At 35.0% G+C, this 20,357-nt stretch overlaps 1 protein-coding gene across 1 annotated transcript; it reads right to left on the reverse strand.

The window, feature by feature from the left end:
- Positions 1–156: 156 nt before the first annotated feature.
- Positions 157–19,151, reverse strand: LOC139959725 (sodium-independent sulfate anion transporter-like). Its single transcript, XM_071957545.1, has 15 exons — positions 18,744–19,151; positions 17,359–17,648; positions 15,829–16,045; positions 14,963–15,128; positions 14,304–14,358; positions 13,445–13,547; positions 12,060–12,208; positions 10,787–10,859; positions 9,888–9,938; positions 7,756–7,816; positions 6,597–6,793; positions 5,808–5,992; positions 3,393–3,551; positions 2,104–2,169; positions 157–1,759 (listed from the first exon to the last, which is right to left on the reverse strand). The coding sequence occupies exons 2-15, from the start codon at positions 17,623–17,625 to the stop codon at positions 1,652–1,654; spliced, it is 1,857 nt and encodes a 618-aa protein (XP_071813646.1). The 5' UTR covers positions 17,626–17,648; positions 18,744–19,151; the 3' UTR covers positions 157–1,651.
- Between the last annotated feature and the right edge of the window lie 1,206 nt (positions 19,152–20,357).

The raw sequence follows: 20,357 nt of genomic DNA on the forward strand, positions 1-20,357 counted from the left end.
CTCTGATGTTGCCAACTGCATTCACAAAATATCACCACATTTGTACAAAATTAGTATTTCACGATAAACAATGCAGGTTTACCTAAAGTAGTATTATTGGGGATGAGGTTTGCCGAGAATTTAGGCAATTTCAAAAAAAAAATTGAACAGCCTGAATAATGTTAATATTTTATTTACACTTTTGCTTGATGAGATGGTAAGTATATATCCATGCAAAAAACTCATGCAAATAAACTAATTCATAGTCCATCAAATGGCTGGACTCAAATTGGTATCTGTGTGGATTATAAAGTTTACGATAAATGTTTATCATTTAATAGTTTTTCACAAATCTAGTACTATTTACCAAATTTGATAATCAAATCTGACAAATGTGTGGTACAAATTTTGAGTGGCATGCTTCAAAAAAGTACAACTATGATTTCTTTCTGTAGAATCAAGACTGGTCAGCAGTCATAACGTGAAATGATTGTTTGCAGTAAGCAACTATTCAAACCGACCAATCACAGAAATAACGATGAAAACATTTTTTCGAGTCATTCATTCTGTGTTTCAAAAATTATTCAGCTTCTTAAAACTTATTTAAATGATCAACATTTAATGCAAATTCACATTTGACTAAACCATTTAAAATTTACAATTCTTGTACATTTCTACAATTATAGGACAATCTGTCATAAGGTCTTCAGTTGTGAAGGTTAACACTATTAAAGCTATGCCAGATATAATTCCCTTCTTATGGAAAAATTAGTTTGAAATATAGTTAACAACTTTATACACCAGGATGGGATATGTGGCATAAAGAATACAAATAATAAGTTGCTGAGCACACTACTTATCCCAATCAATCAAATATTTCAGTTGTTCTTGCAGAATACTAGAATAATTTTGACCCAAGTAATATACCACCTAGATAAATAACAATATTGGTTGAAGATGGTGAACTCACCACCTGCTTTTTGTAAACTGTCATACATATACCGCTACATTTGAACATAAATGGCCATTTGGGAGGATTATTTGGGAGATACTGAATTATAGCCAACATCGTAGCAGGCAGAGTGTCATTCCAAGTATTCCTTTACTCTTTTGAAAGCCCTTTACACTTTTCAATTGAGATGAAAACCTCACCCACATAGCTTTGTAAATTACCTTGTACATCTTCATCACAAAAATTAAGAAGACAAGCTTTGGTTCAAATGAAATTAAAATAAAGCCAATTAAACAATTAGCTCTCTGACTAAATAAATACCTTCTATTTGTGCCACTATTACAAGCTGCAAAGGAACGTTAGCACAACTATTGAGACCATGTTAAAAATGTGCGTGCTGCTGATGGTACAATAATGGTACATATTGTATTTGCTGCAGCAGCATGTGGTACTGGTAAAGTCTGACTTATCTATGTGCTGAAGCCTCAAAAGGATGGAACAATTAAGAACCAAAACCCAAACGGGGAGCTCTGAGATTATATGTTTATGAGTTACACTAAGAACATGCAAGATAGTTCGGCTAACAATGTACTGTCAGAGACATGCGGCTTCTCATCGCTTACTTCTAAGGTTCACGGTCATCTTTGAGTCAACCTTACACACCCATAGCGGTATCGTATTTCTTTGAGAACTCTCTTGATTTAGACTTGGAGAGAGAAATCAAGCCGACGACACATCTTCAGAGACGATATCCATGGCTTCCTCGACAGTACCTGCCAAGATCATGTGCTCCAGGTTAGCATTGGTAAGCTGCACATACACCAATGGCTGAGAGAAGAAAGAAATAATACCATGGAAACAAGCAAATGATCAATTAAAATAAATAAATAAATTCATATAGGTGACGATGGAATGCATGATGTAAACTGAGCGAAGTATAGAGACTTTAAAAATTAAATATCAGTTTAAATATTTGAACTTGAAGTCACAACACATCTGTACAAGATGTGAATTTATATAAAATTAAAATAAACCAGGCCTAGAAGTAATATAACTTACTACAGTATTTCCTAGAAGAAAACATTAATGGACAGAATGTTGACTAGTAGTCACTTAAATATTAAATAATAATAAGAAATAATTATTAAAATGATCACCTGATGAAAACTCACCTGAAGTTTAGTAAAGATCAGTTTTCCCCCTACCTTGTGGAAATCTAGCAGAGCTTGGCCAAGGTACTACAAGAAGGAAAAAGTATACCAATAATATCATACATATTAATACATTGCAACTTGCATCAGTAGACAAACTACTTTGTGTAAAGGAACTAATCATACTGAGATCCATAAAACCAAATTATTTGTGATTAAAAGACCTGGCAGATGGAAATTAAAATTGCTCTGACAAAAGGGTAATGAAATTTGAAGGAAAAAATTGTTGTTAAATATGATTCTTTTCTTTTCCCATTCCATATTGTTCATTCTTCGTGTAATGAGTTTTAAACGGAGTGAGAGTTCAACTGACACTTGGAAGCCTAGTTATTTCAGAGTTTTTACCATTATTGTAGTAGTGCATAAGCCCAATTACATCCATCGGAAGTAATAACACACTGGATACAGTGATTATTTACCCAGATCAATTCATATTAGTCCAATGATGCTATACTGGATAGTTCAAAATGATAATCAGATCATACACAATTGGAATCTTGCAATGACATATGCGATTTAATAATTGAACAACACAAGTACAGCAGCCTCCTGAGAGGAACTGTTTTAAACAGTTTTGTAACACTCATGTATTCCATTGTCAATCTATATCAGGGCTGTATACTACCTAGACTGAACCTCTGACTCAAAGTCCATTTTTCTGAAAACAGGGACTCAGGGAATGGTCTGGGGCTCCAACATTTTCCCAGAATGCCCGAGGCTCCTCTGGATTTGAATTTGCCTTAACTCAGATCTTCAGAGTTTGACAACAACCCTGTCTGATACCACTCCAACTTAAACTTAAGTTAGCCTTGCTTGGAAATGAGATTTAAGCATTGATCATATTAAAGCTATTCAATGCACACCTTGATTATCATTATCAACACAATCAGTAGCTACATGCTAGTATAACCAGAAAGCTTCTTTTTTCCCGGTGTAATATGGCAACATGAGCTGAGTTGTAATTTGTTTGTACATCTTAGCACAAGTTTACCTCACAGTGAGTAAAAAAATTCCAGTAGAATTGCCAAAAAATCCCCATCTCATGCAGTATGTCGAAAAGCTTAAATGCAATACTTGATAACTGATAAGTTACACATTGTGACCTCTCTCGTCACAACACACTCTTCTCCTTCCAAGACATCCATCAGAAATCAATAACACTAAAACGAAGAAAACAAGCAAGATGCAAATACAACAAAATACAAACAATCTAATTCTTCCCCATAAAGCTTTCCTTTTCTCTCTCTTACCTCAACAGATGTGATGTCTAATTTAGAGACATGAGTGAAATCTAAGATGATGGGTCTAACGTAATCAGGAGATGACGTCAAATCGTAGAGATATTCGGCCAAGAAATCTCCAGCGGGATACTTGACTGAACTCTCCACTTGGATCACATATGCAGGAGTCTGAAATAATGATAATAATAGATGCATTAATTCATACATATGTACATACAAACAAACTGAAACATTCATTCTCATCATATACTAATGACCCATCAACTAGGATTACCATAATCATTTGGTTGAGAAGTGGAACACTGCGTACGTCCCAGATTGGAGAGGTGTACAGTGAAATTACTATTTTAAAACATTAGTTTGTAATAGTTCTTGTTGCATCTATATAGCTCATGTTTAAAACACATCTTTCACTGGTAAGCTTTTGAGGCTAATATGCGGCCATCAATCACATTTGTGTGCTGAAAACCATTTATCATGCTTCCCAAACGGTCACAACTAGTGATGCATACTACATGTTCCACTTTATTAGTTTGTGTATCACAAAAACAGTGATATTTTTTGGAACAACACAAAGAGCTTTAGCAAAATGTTCGCTATCATCAACACCAGAGTGAGTCTACAAATAAAAGAGAAGGCCTAAATGTTTTTACAGCAAATGATACTTCCATTTATACTTTTCTTCTCATGAAAATACTTGACCCAATTAGAAGCTTATCAGTATAATACAGTTCCAGGTACATTGACATATGATGAATCTAAACTTTTACTGAAACTTGTCCTGTTTGGAAAGACTAAGGATTATTTGTTGAAATAATTCAGTTTAAACTTGAAACCAACTTTCATATAAAGGGTGACTGTGCATATTCCTGTAGCATTTCCTTCTTGTTTAAAAGCAAAATCCAAAATAGTATAGCGATATTATAAGAAAGTTGTATAAGAAAGGGCTCAGCAGTTAGAGGTGGGTTTTAGTTTAAATTTACCAATAGGCAATTAATTTGTGATTATAGAATCTTCATCAACTCTAATTCTACCTTTCCTCTCTCCCTCCTCTCACCAGCCCAGTTACTTTTTTTCCCATTAAATTTACACCTATGTTTCATTAATAATTTCTGTATTAAATGAAATAAAATCACCATTGATGAAATCTTTTAATGAAGGTGAGGAACTGTTGAAGGGACTTTTTCATATGTTCCAGTGTGCAGTGTACAGGATTTTAAATGAGAGGGAGGGGGGAAATTCAAAGATCCACATCCCTTAGGTTAGGGGATGAACCAATATGGAAGGGCCAGAGGTGAATGAAGAATTTTAGACATCAAATGATGCATACTGCTATAAATTATGTCTATAATTAGCTCTAAACGTAAGGTTGTGCTACTAAATATTCTTGATTTTTCTTTTGTGAGGTTGGCAGGGGTCTAATTCTTCCCCAGCTGAATTAAATAAAAGGACACAGCCTGGTCTACCCCCCCCCATCTCCCTCCTCCTACGCTGCTGATATGTTCCTAATCTAGACAAAGACAGAAAGGAGTAACCATGACGATTTCAACCTCGGAAGACAGCTTTTGTTACTTCTTAGATCACATGCATGCATATATAGGAGCCCAATTTGATTTAGGGGGCTGTAATACGACTTGCCCGAAAAGTACAACCAACATTTTTTTGCATTCAACATGTTAATGTACATATCGTAAAGGCATGCATCGGTTATTTCATCGCATGCCAACTACAAACAAACAATCATTTGCCGTCTTATTACCCTTCCATATTGGTTACAAACTTGGGGGAAGTCGTTTTAACATTTAGTAATGGCATTAGTAATGCCAAATTAGTCGGGCACTCGGGCAAGCTTACAACGTTATATTTATTACCAAGGAGATTTTTTTTAAACTATTGATTTCCTTTAGCTACATCATTGCAATTTATTTTTCTTTCAGTAGGTGCTCGAAAAATTCTCAGCATATTGCCCAAATTTTCACAAAAATAATTGGATGGAGAGCTACAGCCCCCCAGCCTCCTAGAGGGGGGGGGAGTGGAGGATGTCTTGTATTTTGCAATTCATTTTAGTTTAAATTTACCAATAGGCAATTAATTTGATTTTAGTTTAAAATTTACCAATAGGAAATTAATTTGTGATTGTAAAATCTTCATCAACTCTAATTCTACCTTCCCTCTCTCTTTCCTCTCACCAGCCCTGTGACCTTTGTTCCCATTAAATTTACACATATGTTTCATTAAAAATTAAAAATTCTTAGCATATTGCCCGAATTTTCACAAAAAATATTTGGTTGGGGGGCTACAGCCCCCCCAGCCTCCTACGCCTATGCTCGTATGAGATACTTGGCAAAATCACTGTTTCTTCCGGGTACATAAACTAAGAGAGTGCTAACCAGGTTAAACTCACAATGACTGATGGTGTCTTACCACAAATGGGTTTGCTGCAGTTACTTGGTTACCTCCACTGTAGGTTATTGTCATTGAAAAGTGAGGTCTGGCAATGGGTAAGAGGAGGATAACAAGGTCAACGGCGATGCCGATCACAATACCGTAGACCACATCAACAAGAAGAGAACAGAAGAATGTCGCCAAGGTAGGAATCAAATCCAACTCTGAAGAGAAATGTAAAAAGAAATCTGTTCATTTCAATTTATTTCTACAATGATAGTAAATTTCAGACATTACTGTAGAAGAAAGATTGTAGTAATGCAAAGGAGGAGGTGGGATGGAGGGGGGGGGGATAGGGAAGGAGAAGAAGAGGATAGAAGATAAGAGAATTGAAAAGGAAATTATTGTTTCAAGAGTTTTGAAGGAAAGTTTGTAGTTTATTTGAAGGAAAGTTTGTAGTTTATTTGAAGTCCTATTATATTAATAGTGACAATCCCTAGAAACACAATACATTATATCTGAGGGTGTATATTTACATATCTTAAAATTTCATTTCAGAGCAATGGTACTTGAAATAGGGTCTCACATCACATTGTTCCTGTCACAGAGGAAGCTTCAACAATTGTTAGCTTTCATGACTTTAAAAATAAAATTCTGATGTAGGGATACAGAGAGATGAAGACAACAGCTGCCAGAGATGATATGAACTCCATAACTGGTGTCATGAATAACAGTGTAATAAATATAATACCACCCCACTCCACCCCAACTCCTACCCTGCCCCTACCCTACCATATGCTGTCTCTGCTATCACTTGACATTACTTACTGTTAACATCCCACATCTTCTTAAAGACTCTGATTCTGATGTAGGGATACAGAGAGATGAAGACAACAGCTGCCAGAGATGCTAAAGGTATGAACTCCATAAGTGGTGTCATAAATAACAGTGATATGAACATTATACCACCAGTTATGATGCTGCTTAAACCAGTCTTGACATCTGCATGGTACATAATGGAGGATCTGAAAATAAAAATTACAAAACATAAGACTCATGCAAGCAAAGACAAAAGATTTACTTAGCAATTTATTAAATCTAGGATTACAAAACCTGTCACTTAAGTTAATAGTTACTGCAAAATTGTACCATATAGAAGAATGGTTTCAAACTTCAAAGAAAAGGAAACTCAATTTTTCAGAAGTTATCTTTATTAGGTCACTAGGACAAGTTGTTCCACCTAGGGGAGTAGTCTAAATTGAGGACTTCCTCTCCCCCCTTTTTGGGGAAAATGATTGTGAAACGTACCTATATGTTATGAAGTCTAAAAATGTTCAATCTAACATACAAAGTAAAAGACAATAGTTCTAAATGAAATGGACAAAATTTTCCCCTAGTATTTATTTCAACTTTGTCAGCACTATAATGCTTACAATCAGGACAAAATTTTTGGATGGAGAGTGCACCACTATTCCCAATGGGTAGATAATGTCTACAAAGATGTTTATAAGAAGCTTATAGGTACAAGAGAATTTCAGTATCCATGGAAATGCTCTTTCCATAGGACATTAACCTAAATTTGTGCCTGTAACTGTGATAACAAGGTGGGGTTTAGTTTCATTGCTCATGTATATGAATATGCATGAATATTCATGAATAATTTACTCAAATTTAAATCCGGTCTATTGGTTCATGACTCAGAATACATTCACTTTAAGTCCATCTGTTTTAGTCCCAAAATTGTGCGAAAAGTTTTTAGAAGGGCTTTTCTGGAGATCAGAACTAACCAAATCAATCAAAAACTGTTCATAATTATTTACAACTGAAAAGACAGCAATTTCAATCACGTGAGGAGAGAGTGGTTCCTGACGGTGTTTGAACTAGGAACATAAATCGGGTGAGTTTATACTCTCAATGCTTGTGTTGCATGATCGTCTTCAACTTGAAAAGATCTAAACATTACAAAAGTGTTTCCATGGTTACTTACCGAATGCTACTTGCAGTGACTGGGTAAGCAGACACAAAAGAACCCAGAAAGTTGCAGAACCCTGTGAAATGAGGAGAAAAAACTATAAATCAGCAACTTATCATGAAACCTACAGTACCATGATATCATCCTTGATAATAATAGAAAAATTAGCATTTTGTTTGTGACAAAGCTTGCCTTGTGTGTAATAATAATAAAAAATTCTCTGTATTCCAGTGGTATACTCAGGATTTCAAAATTGGGGGGGGGGGGGGGTGATGGGAGCAAATTTCCCCAGACTGATTTTTGTAAGGGGCATGAACTCTTTTAAGGTCATCTTTAACACAGTACAGATGAAAGTGTGCAGAGAATTCAAGACTGTCTTTTTGTAGTACTAGAGACACTTGAAAGAGGCCATAAATTCAGATGGCAGACACTCTAGTTAAGAGTTGCTGGTAATTTGTTTCCGTGGATACTCGTCTTAGGGTTCAATTTGATGATCATGTGCTATGATGGAAGCATAAGAAAAAGACTGATACAGATTGTTCTTGGTACAAAAGAAGCATATTGCATCAAGGTAAAAGTTTTTGCTAATAGCCCAGAGCTGTGACTATATGAAACTGTGGATGGTCAATGCATGTGAACGTCCATCATGCACTGTACTTTCAAAAATTTAATCAAGGTACTTTTGGCGTGTTAACAAAACAAACCTGTCTCTTTGTCACTTTTTACAAGCTGGAATTTTAGTCTGTTCATTCTTTAAAAAAGAAAGCTAAATCTGTGGTAAAATTTCCTCATAATAACACTGTGTTGACTTCATAGGAACATGTCAGCACTGTAAGAGAGGCTGTAGGCGGCAAGGATAGGTATCAGTTTTGTTTTACAATGGAATGACAAAATTAAGAGACTTCCCAAGCCATTCTTGTTCTTGATGCATTGTTGTTGCACTATAAATTGCCTTAAACTTCCAATATTAATCATTAAATACCTGTCATAATGAAACTAAATGGAACTGTGTTTCAAATGTAATGTACAAATAATTGAATTAAGGCAATGAGCACATGTAAAATGGAACAGGAGGGGGTGGATCAAGATGGGATGAGGAAGGACTATACTGTTTTGATTGTGGTGAGGGAAATTCTGCCTGGTAAATGTAAAGTTGGACTGATTGGCAAGGACAAAGCTATAAAGCAAGTTCAGCATTTTCAAAAAAGACGAGAAATAAGAGGCAATTGCACCCTCCTGGCCCATGCACCCTCCACACTTTTTTCAATTCTTGATATCCTATTGCTATGCCACTGAGCCAGTAACTCATTGTGTGTGTTCCTCCATATTTCTTCCATAAAAGATACTATTTTATGAATCTCATATGAGATATCCAGTCAGACAGTAATCTTGTTTGTAATAATGCATTTTAAATCACTTCTTTATGAGACTTTGACAGTTTGGCTGGTAGTCTGAAATATCAGCATTCCAGAAAAATTTCTTTCACAATGCTTTTGCTCAACTTTACGGCTTTATTCATTGGCAAGTAATGGTAGGTTCTCATATAAACAGTTCCTTCCAAATTAGAGGAGAAGAGAATGAAATATAAAATGACAGTATGAAAGAAAAAATGTGCATAACAGCAGCTTAACACAGAGGGCTGATATTGGTTACCACAGAGAAATATACTTTATTGGGAAAGCATACATTTATAAGGTTACCATACTTTAACTGACAAGAGGAGGACAATATTGTCAGGGCCTGGAGAAGGGTTTAATTTGAGATGCTCCCCCTCCTCTTTGCGTGGAGAATGATTTTGAAGGGTACCTTCATGAAAACGGTACCAGTCTGAAGTTAAAACGCAATGCATGCCTTGTTATATCAGACCCATCCAAGGAGTGTTATTATTGAAAATTTGTCTGACCTGTTCTCAAGTTGGACTGGCTAGATGGCGAAATCATCGTCATCCAGAAAGTTTCTCTTCTGTGTTTATTACAACTTTTTTGTCGCAAATACCCCAGCATCCGGACAATTTTTGGCAAACCCTTCTTAATCTCCCTGGATACTAGATAGATTGGAAATGGGGACTTGATCCATCCAGTCAGGCCAGTTGGTGACCCTACATGCACTCCAACAGATGAAAGTAAAACAACAATTTGTAAACTTACCTAAAGCAAGAAACTCCTGATTGTCTTCAACTTTGTAAGAATTTAACCGTCCTGGCAAATAACAAAAAGTAATTCCCATTAATGTAGAAGGTGAAATTCAAAATTTTAAAGCTCACTGCATTTTAGTTTGGTTCCTTTAACTTTTGAGTCCTTCTGATCAAACCATGGAATATTTACAATTATTTGGAGATCCATCAATCTATTCACTAAACCATGTATAAAGCTATTAAACCAAATTATTGATCTATCATTAAAAATGTTCCTAATTAGGAATTAATTAAGTTACACCCTTTATTGCAATAGGGCAACAGAAAATGTTGTGTCCAATTAATGAAATGTAATACAACACTTCTTTGCTACGTTTTTAAACTTTTTGGAAGATTGTGAGTTATGAGCAATTTTGTAAAATAGAATAGCAAATGTTGTCATGGAAATTGTCTTTTCATTAACCCCTAACACTAGCAAGATTATGACAAAGTTCCATGCAAAAGTGGAGATTTACCACTTCAACTTTAAACTTCTTGTTGTGGGTTTATCAGGTTTCTTTAATAAATGCAAGTGATCTATTGAAATACTGAGAGTATTTGTTAGAGAGAAGTTTTAACAAACATTCACAATATGTGTTTGTTTGATCATGTTGCTGTGCTAACTAATTAATAATAGAGTAGTTGTTAGTGACAAATCTGATGGCAAAGGAATACTAAATAAAATCTTTCTCAATTCTGGGAGGAGTGTAGGTAGGATCAAGTATTGTATATGCTATAACATATAAAAATGTATAAAAATGTATAATTTGTACTTTTCCTTTGAAAGTCAGATTATTAACAAGCACCATTAAGAAGATGTTAAGATACCTGTGAAGTTTCATTAGACCAAGTTTGTTTACATAATTAACTTACCATATTTCTTGGCGACCGTATAGTTTAGGACGAATGGCATTAATGGAACCACAATTATGGCCACACTGATAGCCTAATTTTAAAGAACAAAACGAGAAAATGAAAAGAAAATACATCACAGAATCTACTAACACGAAACTAAATAACGAACACCACTGAGGAATGGTTGTACATGTCCAGCAAGAAACTGAATAACGAACACCATTGACAAAAGGTTGTACATGTCCAGCAAGACACTGAATAACGAACACCATTAACGAAAGGTTGCACAAGTCCAGCAAGAAACTGACTAACGAACACCATTAAAGAAAGGTTCAAGTGTACAAGTCCAACAAATCTGTGAGTGATCTTATGATATTGGATATTGGATATCTTATGATATTGGCATAATCATGGACGTTAAATATGAATGTAAGAGACTGACTTCGGTCTGCTTACGGCTTTGATAAGCCAATGAGGCTTCTTCGCGAGTTCCTGCTTGCAGGAGGATCTAATATACATACATACATACACCCTTACATACACGCATACACACATACATACATACATACATACATATTACGCAACAGTCAATATATCGATTAATCATCTCTATAATCATATCTATAATAATGTAATTCTGTAATAGTTACCAACTAGAGAACATACATCCAAGTGTAAGCTGACAGGGAATGTTTCCTACTGCCCTGTTGAGGTATCCTTGGAAGGAATTTACAGCAATGATCATACCAACCAGTTAATTGGTCTAATGTAGTCTATGGAAAGGACTCCATTAAAGATACACACAGTCATATAATGGTTCATTTTCTGCTGTATCAAATATATTATCACGACGATCAAAGCAACTGTGTGCTTACTCAAAATTTAGTGCTAAGTTCACTTTATTGTGCTATTCCTTGGAATATTTCTTCCATTCTCAAAACTGTACAATCAACTTGTAATAGCTAATACAATCACTGGAGGTGATGATAGCAACATTAGCCCACAAATATCATATGCTAGTTAAGCTTGACAAAGATACATCTGATATGAAAAAAATTCATAGGTCTAGGCTAGCTGTTCATCTTAGTTTTGAGAATCAACTGAATTCCTTGAGGGCATATCACAACAAATTTGTACCCATTTGTACAAATATATCTTTAAAGTTGCTACTGCCCTTCTCTTAAAATTCCATCCCATTTTCTTTAATATCATTGCATGTGTCCCACACCTGATGTTCTCAGGTTTGTATCGTATCATATCTTGTTTATATTTGTATTAAAGTTTGTCTTACCTGGTACGAATGTAAATTGCCTATTTCAGGAACTTGAATATTTATGCCGCTGGTTACATTTCCTACGATGTTGATAAATCCAGACTTGCCTTGCAGGTCTAATATCCAAGTTATCAGTGTCATCGTGTAAACCACTAACACTATCCTTGCTGTAGAAAAACAAAGAAACAAGTTGGCAATATGGTAACCAAAAGGAAAAATTTATTATTTTAGAAAAATGCAAGGTGTGGCTACAACAATCTTTTTTAAAAATAAATATGTTCTGTGGTTGGCTATCATAAATATTTGCAAAAGCCACATGCTGATAGATTTGCAGATTTACAGAATTTTTGCCTTGATATGTATGTGTGTATGTGTGTATGTATGTATGTATTTTAGATCCTCCTGCAAGTAGAAGAAGCCATCATTGGCTTATCAAAGCCGCAAGCTGACCGAAGTCAGTCTCTTAGATTCATATTTAACGTCCATGATTATGAATTGTCAATTTTCAACAACTTTGTAACTGGACGACATACATTAATCTTGGAGTGACACGAACTCAGGACCTTATGATTGAAAGGCACCGTATGTTATGATATGTTATATTAGAATAAATTGAGTGTTAATGATGTTTCTACAGATATTCTGGTCCTCAAGATATTCACCATAAAAATATGCTAATCTCTGGAATGCTCCTTTAATGCTGCAGAGGTTATGTTGTCAGCTCCTCAGTGCAGGCCTAAATGATCATGTTTATCCACTGTTCTAAAAATTCTAATAACTCAAAACATATTCTTTAAACTTCATATAAACAACAGAGAACATTTTGATGATATTCAAAACAGTTTTATTCTTGACAAAGACTTATGCTTGCCCATTGAGTGCTGTGATGCATCTAAGGAAATGAGCTCATGGTCTGTGTATTAGACTGTGTCGTCCAGTCACTTTTACTGATGTACCTCAACTGTTTAAAGATTCATTTCTCAAACAATAGAAGTATTATTAAATTCAAACCTTGACTGATAGCAGTACTATTGAACGGTCTACAAAATATCAAAATTAATTTTGTGCCTAAAGTCATCTTTTAACAACTTTTTAACAGGTTAATTAATAATATTAGCATTTTGAACACAACCGAAAAAGTAATTGCTATAACACTTAAAATTTTGAAGTCTTTTACTATTAAAAAATACACAGAAGCACAAATGCAGGAATTTGATTTTGAATGATGAAAAAAACATTATCCATAAATCTAAATTCATTTTCAAGTTATATTGAAAATGCATTGGTAAATATTATCCCCTACTTTTGCGGGGAGGAGGTGGATAATTTGAACCTGTGTATTCACTATTTTAGGGACCAGCTAGGTCCCTTCCCTAACCTAATATTTCATATGAGTCACTTACAAAGTGAGATGATCCACAGGATCCATACACAGGAGCGTTGCCAACGAGACAGCTCCACTTCATCTTTCTTCAACTGCCATTGTTTAACATCTGTGGCAATTTTCTGGTTCACCCAATAAAAAAATATAAAAACAAAAAAAGAAAAGGGGAAAAAATTGTGAAATTAATACAGCTGTTTGAATCGTTTTGTTACTTCTCTTGCAACACTAACTAATGTAGTGTATATCCTCTAAAGATTAAGTTTGTATGAAGGGTTGTCAACTTAGACGGTCAGATTCCTAACAATACTCTTAGCATTTACTTAGTCATAAGTGTTCACAACCCTCAAATGAGCTGAAATCTGTGGAGCAGATTAAAACATCCCTGTTGTCCTACTTTCTTCCATCACCAGCTTCCTACCTGAGCTGTGTCCCCTATTAAATAGCATTATCAGTTTGGGTCAGAATCTTTCTAAAAAGCATAATGAGCATTTCTTATAATAAGTTAAAATAGCAATTAACCAACCTAAGACATCCTTCATACTTGTTTTCATAAAATGAATGTAATTAAGTTTAGTAGTTATGGAGTTTTGATTCAATCCTGAACATTTTGTCGGAGAGACACTTGTCATAGTTAGTATAGAATGTGTTACTTTTGCTTCACAAACTTGAAATGAAATTTGACTATCAAAGCAAACTATTAAGTTACTTTCTGATCTTACTACAGATTAGCCTTGAATATTGATTAATTTCAACACAAAAGGCTCCCTTCAAACAATAATGGCTGATTATGTGAGGCTAATGATGTATAAATACACCCATTAACCACATTCTAGCCCTCTGGAGTAAAGGTTTATTAAAAAATAAAATAATAATCTTACTGTTAGCAAGATGAGAATAAGTAGTGACACAGCACCAACGATCAGGTCCCAATAGCTGCAGATTGGCAAAAAAAAAGAAATATTACTGTTAAGATATGATAATAACAATAAAGAATCGACCCATTTACTTCATATAACTCTCAATGACACACTTAGTAGTGATCAAATACAGCAATTAAATCTCAATAAATATAAAATGGGCCAAGAAAGTAGAAATGAGTATTAAAGAAGTAAAATAATCCACCGATTACATGTCACTATGATAGACTTGTGACTAATAATTACTCTCCAATACCACAGAGTGAGGGAAATGCAATTCCAACTATTAATAATAACACTGAAGAATGCTGAAGCACTTAAAAATATATATTAATTTTAATATTTTAAGTTACATATGTTGAATATAGGAATGCTAACTGTTGTATTTTATATTTAAATATCACAGACTGTCTGTCAATTTTTCTTTGCCATAATTTGTCTGAAACTTTATTTTTCAAAGTTCCACTATAGTTTATGGATCGTATGAGCCCTGTCAACTATGACAAAACCAGTGATGTAGCTAGAGTTTCAGGAGCCCAGGGTCAAGAGTTATGGAGCTGGGGCTCTTTACCCTTATTTTATATAAACTTAAATTATATAATGAACAGATGAAGACTTACTTCGTCTGGCCAATGTTTGCAAATACGAGTCTAATTTCGTCAAAGATAGATGTTGACTTAAACGTCAGTCCCAGGAGGAATTTGAGTTGCCTGATACTGATGATGAGGGCTGCCGCATTGCCAAAACCCACCAACACAGAAGTTGAGATGAAGGATGAAATAGCACCTGTAAAGGATGAACGATTGCATGAATATAGAATGCATGAATAAATAAACAAATAAATAAATAATCATATGAAATATTCAGTCAAGTTTGACTTGTTTTGGATGAGGTCATGCATGTGTACAGTACCTGTCCCTATCAGCTCAGATACAGTAGATCTCTCACCAACCCATAACTGCGATCATGTGTAGTATCTATTCCCTTTAAAAGGGACTTTACATAGCAAATATATGTAATATAATATGGTAGTTGTGTAAAAGGTTATAAAGCATTTGTGTTCAAAAGCTCAAAATTACACCCCAACAAATAAAAAAGAATTCACTGCAGATAGCATCAAATTTGTTCAACTTTCTTTTCACGTTCTGATTAATAAATACCTCAATCACTATTTATTTAATAACTATTTGTCTGGGAACGTACTGATGCAAATTGTCCAAAACTGCACAAAAATAAAATTTAAATTTCCAACATCCCAAGAGTATAAATTTGCAACAGCCCAACTCTCCAAGAAATTTTAGATGTGAAATTGTGCAATCTGAGACATATTTAGGCTGTAAATTAGTTCTATAAATTAGGTCTTCACAAAACAGTGCTAATAACTACTTTTAAAATTTGTGTGGGGTTGAAAAGTTTATGGGGGTATTTGCCCCCCCCCACCCTTCCCCCTGGATCCTTACCTGAAGGTAGAATGAAAAGTAATTACCTAATCTTGTACAGGCAAGAATGATTTGTATAATACCGCTGCAGAATGTTAGTAATATAATGTATTTAGGATCGTGGCGGATGAAGTCTTTGATGTGAAGAATTCCAAAACTGGACACAAGGAGTGAGACAAGTACATTAGGTCCAATGGAGACATCTTTAGCAGATCCAAGTACGCCATAGATAACACTACTTAGTACACCAGTGTATAGACCATACTGTGGATGAGAAGTAAAGTTTAGGCAGAGTTACAAGAAGGAAGGATATGGAGTAATTATGAGGGGATTCGCTCAAATAACGTTGAAACGATTTCAAATCGAGTTTGAAACAAGACTTTTATGGCCCTTTATCTAAATCAGACACTTCACCTAAATAGATGGTAACTTGTGTGAAAGGCAAAGAATACATTTGAAAGGAATATAAGATACTGTACATAAGACTTATATACTTTGAGTACAACATCATATGAGCACCTTTATTAATTTCCAAAAAAATTATGGGTTGGGATATAAGTTAGTATATGCAAAACTGGAAGGCCCTAAAATAAAAATATTTTGTATGGAATTATTAGATGTGTACATTAAATGCTTTTCCTTTGATAAACAAATTAGAAGCACTTTTGTTGATTGTATTCATATCAACTTTAAAGCCTAAAATGTGATGTTCGATTTTGTTATTTCTATCTCTCAAAATGGATTACATTCTGGCAAACAAACTTGTTCTTTAGTTGATATTGGTGGGTTCAGCCTATAAATATGTTCAAGGTAAAGTTGATTTGATTAATTTGAATATTAATTACAAATGCAAACTAGTACACAGGCATCAAACAGTAGCTGATCTGAGAAGCTTTAAACATCTATGCAAAGATGGGACAAGTTCATGTGAGATAACTTTAGCAATAAAAGGCATAGCCATACTGTTTTGAAGGGAAACATTTGTTAGCAGACAAGAAGGTTAGTAATATTACATCAAAACATAAATACAGTAGATATGCCTCTAAATCAGTGGTTGGCAACCTTTTTGAATGAATGGGCCATATATAAGGAGTGAATAATTGACTGGGCCGCACCTAACCAACAACCTGCTGTTGATTTCAAACCTTTGATTCCGAGGACTTTCAAGCAATAGGTGTGTGTACTTAATCTGTATTCACAAAAACATAATGTCAATACAGTAAAGTTGATAATGGGGATAATTAGGCCTACCTGACAACATCATTAGTGCCGATAAATTCTAAGAAGCTAGCTCGTTTTTTTGTGATGATGTAAAATAGATTGATTTTTTTTTCTTTTTCTTGAGACATCTCACGGGACGCAAAAAAATCACTGGTGGGCCGCATGTGGCCCGCGGGCCTTAGGTTGCCCACCCCAGCTCTAAATGATAACTGTGAGCTTGGCATAATATTGACCAGCATGAACATCAAGAAGCTATAACCAGAGTTTAGACCGTCTAGACCATGTTCATGAATCACTAAAGATAAGCACATGATATTTTTTAGTTAAACTATCCGAGGATTTCACTAAAATCATACCTCAAATGGTAAACCAGCGATGGCTGCGTAGGCCAAAGCCTGAGGAATCTCTGTCAAAGACGTCACCACTGATGCAAAAACGTCATAGAAGAGATATTCTAGTTTATAAGTCGAAGCCCAAGCCAGCAGGGGCAGTCTCTTTTTCCAACTTTCAGCGGAGCAATACCTCCTCAGAGAACTTTTACTTTTCTCGATAAGTTGAGCCGCGTCGGACCCTTCTCCGTAGTCCTCGTCATCCTTATCGTCGATTGGTTCGTTCTCCTCCATCTTTATAATATTTCCAAGGTAACCTGTGGTGGAGGTGGAATTATACTCAATTCAGGCGTGTTACCAAGGGGGTGGGGGCAAGGGGGGCGACTGCCCCCCCTTGAGCATATTTTCTTTGGTATGTTTTTATGATATCGCTAGTAATTTCAAAATAGAAAATGCTTAGATGCAACTAACAAGGCCAAAATTTTCTTGAACGCTTCGCGCCAACTTATGTGATAGTTTGCAGAGCCATATATACGGCTCTGATAGTTTGCCTACAGGTTCCCCCCTCCCTTCGCAAATTCCTGGCTACGCGCCTGACTCAATTTACTACAAAGTATGTTAGCCTGTGAAATGGGTGGGTGCAGTAACTATGGAGGGATAATGATATAGTACAACAATGAGGAATTCTGTAATTTCTACAACTGTAGGCTAATAGCATGCCACTGTATGATCAGTTATATAATGTATACATGCACCCTAATTCACTGGCTTACACTGTGCAACATATATACAATCAGTTGAGCACCCACAGACATTCAAATTGTGTAGTGCATCTCTAGATTGTCCTCACATCTCTCACTTCCCTACGATCGATTACTTACGTACTAGGCCTACGCGTAATGGGTGATTATATTTAAAGTATCGGAAGGAAAACATGAACCTATAAACTAAAAAATCATACAGTAGACCTAATGCCATATAACCACATCCACCCCTCTCCCTCTCCATTACCCTATCCTCCATCATAAGAATGACCAAATAAGTGAGTATGAGTTCTAAGATCTCTAAATAATCCTTTTGAATAAAGCCTACATGGATCCTCCAGATAGCTTGATTGGAGTGCAACGAGTGCAATGTAGTGACATCTATGCCAAAATTAAAGGAATTCCATCAGTATTATAAATAACGTCCATCCACCTGATGGCTTAATATCCCCACTCAAGTAACATGATACATTTTAATTGAAAAGATTGCACCTGACATGAAATCAATTCATTAGAAAAGATATGTTTTGACTATGCATGCATCAACAATACCAAACAAGGTTTAAATTGTTAGGTAAGACAGCCTAGCCTAGCCTATAAGCAACTCAATTACAGTATTTATCAAATTTCTTTCAAAGTTCGACTTACCAACTTAATGACAGCTAATCCAGACAGCACCCGATATAATATGAATTTGTCTTTGATTCCCAGACAAATGGTCACTTTCACAAAAATTTCACTTTCACAAAGATCCCAAATGACCGTTTAATTACTACCAGACCTAACCAATTCCATATATATAAATCTATCTACTCAGTCTTAATTGGCAGGCTGTAGCACAACACCAAATATGTCTCTCATTTATATACCAGCAACTCAACCACACTGTAGCTATATCCTATCCTGACAGAGAGAGCTACCAGTAACATTTCTTAATTCAGCCATAAAATTTATAAACAACTGCAGTGTATCATATGATCTTTGATCATACTGTATGTAATAATACAGTGTATAGTATTGGAGTTAACACTTTTCACTATATGCAAGGTTAAAATGCCTGTGCTTGATCTCAAAGGCTACAGAACAACTTTTTAATCAATAGAGGTTCTCTAGCTGTTGTGTTTTTTACCTGCAAGAACCTGATATATATTTTCAACATTTTTAAATATTTCCTCTCCAGGGTATACTGCATTTGAAATGAGTAACAAGCACACAGTTTGTTGATTATGGTCATAAAGTATTCTTAACCTCTTGGCAACGATAAATACTGTTAACTAATTAAGGTGAAGTTGCCATAAACCATTTATTTTGAAAATTTTCCAATAAAAAGTGATTTTAAGATATGCTTCATATTGCCAACTCCCATAATAGTTTTAAATTTTGTCCATGATTAAAATCTGTTGACATTTCCAGGATGAAAGAGGTAAAATACTATTTAACTTTGTCCCAAACTTTTGAACTGGATAGAGTTAAGCTTTCAATATTTTTATAATAATAATAGTATGTTAATTGATCAAATATGTCTTTTTTATTAAAATATCAGTAATTGTGCTTGATGCAGCCTCGTGACCACAGCATGTACTCCCAATACTAGCTCCTGGTAAAGGACTTATATAAAGTACTCATTTTTGTGCATGTCAAATAAGCTGGGATTGGCTGTGACCTAGACAAACTCCATACGTTAATATGTTTAATATGATAAAGCCTGGAGCTTGATGATGTATCAAGCACTGTTTCCACTTCAGTATATTAATTTCTACTGATAGAGATCAAGGTTCTAGTGGGTATTGAAATTTGGCAAATTTTTTTAGCTTCTGTATTAAGGATCAGAATACCAGCAACAATTTACGACTCAGCCAGATGAGCATAAGAGTATTAAGTAAATGCTGACTATGAACATCTGTCCTGTTTAATGATGCTTTTCTAATTCCAATAATATTTTTTCAACACCTGTCTATGTTTCTTTTTAACCACTATCTCTAATCAATTGCAATCTAGAGTATATAGCACAACTGACACATTTGCAGCTGTGACTTTGTGATTGAAAGTCAAATTGTTGTAACAGCTGCTATTTGTAAGAATCAATAACATTCTTTCAACATTTGTTATAAAATGGATGAAATCGGTATTAACACTGTACGGATATCACCGAGGTATCTCAAATTGCTGTCGATTGTCTGGGTGATTTATTTCACAGGGTGCACGGTGGAGGATTAGAGAGTTCGTACAGCTTCTTAGAAAAAAATGATAATAATAATAATT

This window comes from Apostichopus japonicus, chromosome 19, assembly GCF_037975245.1.
Source record: "Apostichopus japonicus isolate 1M-3 chromosome 19, ASM3797524v1, whole genome shotgun sequence".
Lineage (NCBI taxonomy): Eukaryota > Metazoa > Echinodermata > Holothuroidea > Aspidochirotida > Stichopodidae > Apostichopus > Apostichopus japonicus.